Source organism: Cryptotermes secundus, unplaced genomic scaffold (genome assembly GCF_002891405.2).
Source record: "Cryptotermes secundus unplaced genomic scaffold, Csec_1.0 scaffold238, whole genome shotgun sequence".
NCBI classification, from domain to species: Eukaryota; Metazoa; Arthropoda; class Insecta; order Blattodea; family Kalotermitidae; genus Cryptotermes; species Cryptotermes secundus.
The window spans coordinates 1,881,938-1,884,819 of NW_019728500.1; the positions used below are offsets into that span (position 1 = coordinate 1,881,938).

Genomic DNA, 2,882 nt, shown 5'->3' on the forward strand with positions numbered 1-2,882 from the left:
AACGCATTAGCTTTTCCTACATTCCATAAAGCTTCAATTTAGATAATAGAACAATCATGATTAACACAATCAAAGGCTTTATTTAGGTCACAAAAATGCCTCCATCTGGTGTTTTATTATTCAAAGCCTTTAATATTTCATTAATTAAATTATATGAAGCAAGTTCTGTGGATGAATCACACCTGAAACCATATTGATGATTGGATAATATATTGTTAATCTTTATGTGACGGAGCAATCTTACAAATATAACCATTTCAATAACTTTTAAAAAGGATGTAAGTAACAATATGAGTATATAATTCATCATATTCGTTTTATCACCATTTTTAAATAATGGTATTATTTCAGAGTATTTCAAATGAGTGGGGAAAACACCTGTTGAAATTACTCTGTTACAGATATAAGTTAAAGGAGAACTAATAGCAGATACACTAATTTTTAGAATATTAACCGAATTTTCATGTAATGTAATGTAATCTGATCTGAAGGCCCGATGATCAACTTTTGAATTGGTTGTGCTTAATATTCGTGTGTTAAATGGGTCTGTTGTCACCGTGGTATGGTATCCTCAGGTTATCGTTGTTGTCTTTTAGCACCCACTGCAGCATAGGGCATTAACAGAATGTTTCCATCTCGCACGCTTCTTGCTGAGTCGTTTCATTTCTCCCCATGTCTTCCCAGCAATCAAGGGTTCCTCTCATACTGTTCTCTGCCAGCTCCTCTTTTCTCCTGTCCATGTGGGTTCCACTCTATAGCCTCCTCCTCAGTTACATTTTCTTTTTGAAGAGTGTGGCTGATCCAGTTCCATTTATGTCTGGTTATCTGTTCAGTTACTTTCGTTTCATTTGTCTGCTTCCATAGTTCATCATATGTTATAACTGGCCAGCTGAACTTTGCTATTCTATGGAGGCATCGATTTACAGAACTTTGAAATTTTTTACGGTTTCCTCAGGTTGTATGTGGAGGATAGGTGCAAATATATTGTATAAACCATCATGGACAGCCAGTGAGGTGTGGTTCTCTGTATGGAGTGTTGGACAGGGTCTAACAGCTCTGTACCATAACAACTCAACATGTTCATAAATGTTACACAGGGCCTCAGATTTGGACAGATTCATAGGATTGATCTCAGAAACAGAAAATGGATATAAAGAAATAGGATGGAGGAGTGTGGGCAGGATTAATGTGGGTCAGGATGTTGACCAGTAGCAGGGTCTTTTGAACTTTGGGTTCCATAGAATGCTGGAAATTTCTTGAGCAGCTGAATGATTATTACACTCTGAAGAGGGACTTAGCTCCTTTAATTTTAATGCTGTACTGCCAGACAGTTAATTAGAAAGTCACATTAAGCCACGCTAAAGAGAAATTTACTATATTAATAATATGAAAAGATGTAAGATTTTATTTACTTTAATTATATAGTCATCTAGATGTTTAATTACAGTGTACTCAAGAGCCTTTTGTCTACTCGTCTACTGTCTAAAAACATAAAAATTAGAATCTATAAATTATAATTTTGCCTGTGGTTCTGTATGGGTGTGAAACCTTGGCTCTGACGTTAAGGGAGGAATGTAGACTGAGGGTGTTGAGAATATTTGGACCTAAGAGAGATGAAGTGACAGGAGGTTGGAGAAAACTGCATAATGAGGAGATTTATAACTTGTATGCTTCTGCAAGTATAATTAGAATGATCAAGTCAAGGAGGATGAGATGGGCAGGGCATGTAGCATGAATGGGAGAGAGGAGATATGAATATAGGATATTGGTGGGAAAGCCAGAAGGAAAGAGACAATTGGGAAGACCAAGCCGTAGGTGGGTGGACAATATTAAAATGGATTTTGGAGAGGTAGGATGGGATTGATCTGGCTCAGGACAAGGACCAGTGGAGGGCTTTTGTGAACATGGTAATGAACCTTTGGGTTCCATAAAATGCTGGGAAATCATCGAGTAGCTGCTCAGTTGGCAGCTTCTCAAGAAAGGCTCAGCTTGTCAGTAAGAATGTCCTTGTTCAGGGTGAGAAGAATTATAAATTTATCTTCTGTAAGCATGTGATGCTATAATCAAATACTTGTTATATCTTCAGGACATTGTCCTGGTGACTGAAGTGCGACTGTCATCCAAACCTGACACATCAGTTCTGGAGTTAACATGGAATCCTGGTATTACAAATATTTTGGCTGCCTGTCTGTCTGATGGAAGCATGGTGGCTTATGAACTAAAGTCCTCTGGAGTTGATATCAGTACTCTTCCACCTGCTACCCAAGCAACGTGAGTATCCTTGCAAGCAGTTATTATGTATTCTTTGTTAAAATATGTTCTAAATGAGTATATGATGTTCCTTTGTAATTAGTAATATCTGATTCATAACTAATCGAAAGTTGATTGTTATTTTTTTTTCAGTTGCTTCTGCTGGAGTCCTAAAGGCAAGCAGCTGGTTGTTGGCTGTGAAGCTGGAACACTAACACAATACAAACCAGACTTGAAAGCTGTGAAGACTTTTTCACCTCCAAATCTTGGGAGTGGCTCTGTGTCTGTTGCTAGTGTACTCTGGCTGTCCAACTATCAATTTGCAGCTATATACAGAGATAAAATCAACACAGATGAGCGTCCAGGTACTGTAATATTACTTATTTCAGTAAGTTATAGAGTACTTCAGGTTCAGAAACTGTTTTTCTTGTCTTGCTGTAAAATATTCTCTCAGTTAGAATGTATAAATAAATCCCAATGTTGTTATGACCTGCAATAATGAAAACTAATCTAAGTGACTTACTGGCGTTTCCAGAATTACAAACACAAGATTAACCTCACGACTTGATGCAACCTTGATCACGTCGTGAGGGCACTCTTACTTACTGGCGTTTCCAGAATTACAAACACAA

The 2,882-nt window shown here is 37.5% G+C and overlaps 1 protein-coding gene across 4 annotated transcripts in view; it reads left to right on the forward strand.

Moving 5' to 3' along the window:
* Positions 1 to 2,882, forward strand: part of LOC111865191 (nuclear pore complex protein Nup214) — a 36,978-nt gene that overhangs the window by 12,202 nt on the left and 21,894 nt on the right. For all 4 annotated transcript variants that reach the window (XM_023853020.2, XM_023853022.2, XM_023853019.2 and 1 more), the window contains 2 exons: positions 2,087 to 2,271; positions 2,404 to 2,615. In XM_023853020.2, the coding sequence (XP_023708788.1) occupies positions 2,087 to 2,271; positions 2,404 to 2,615 (397 nt within the window). The remainder of the gene's footprint in view (positions 1 to 2,086; positions 2,272 to 2,403; positions 2,616 to 2,882) is intronic.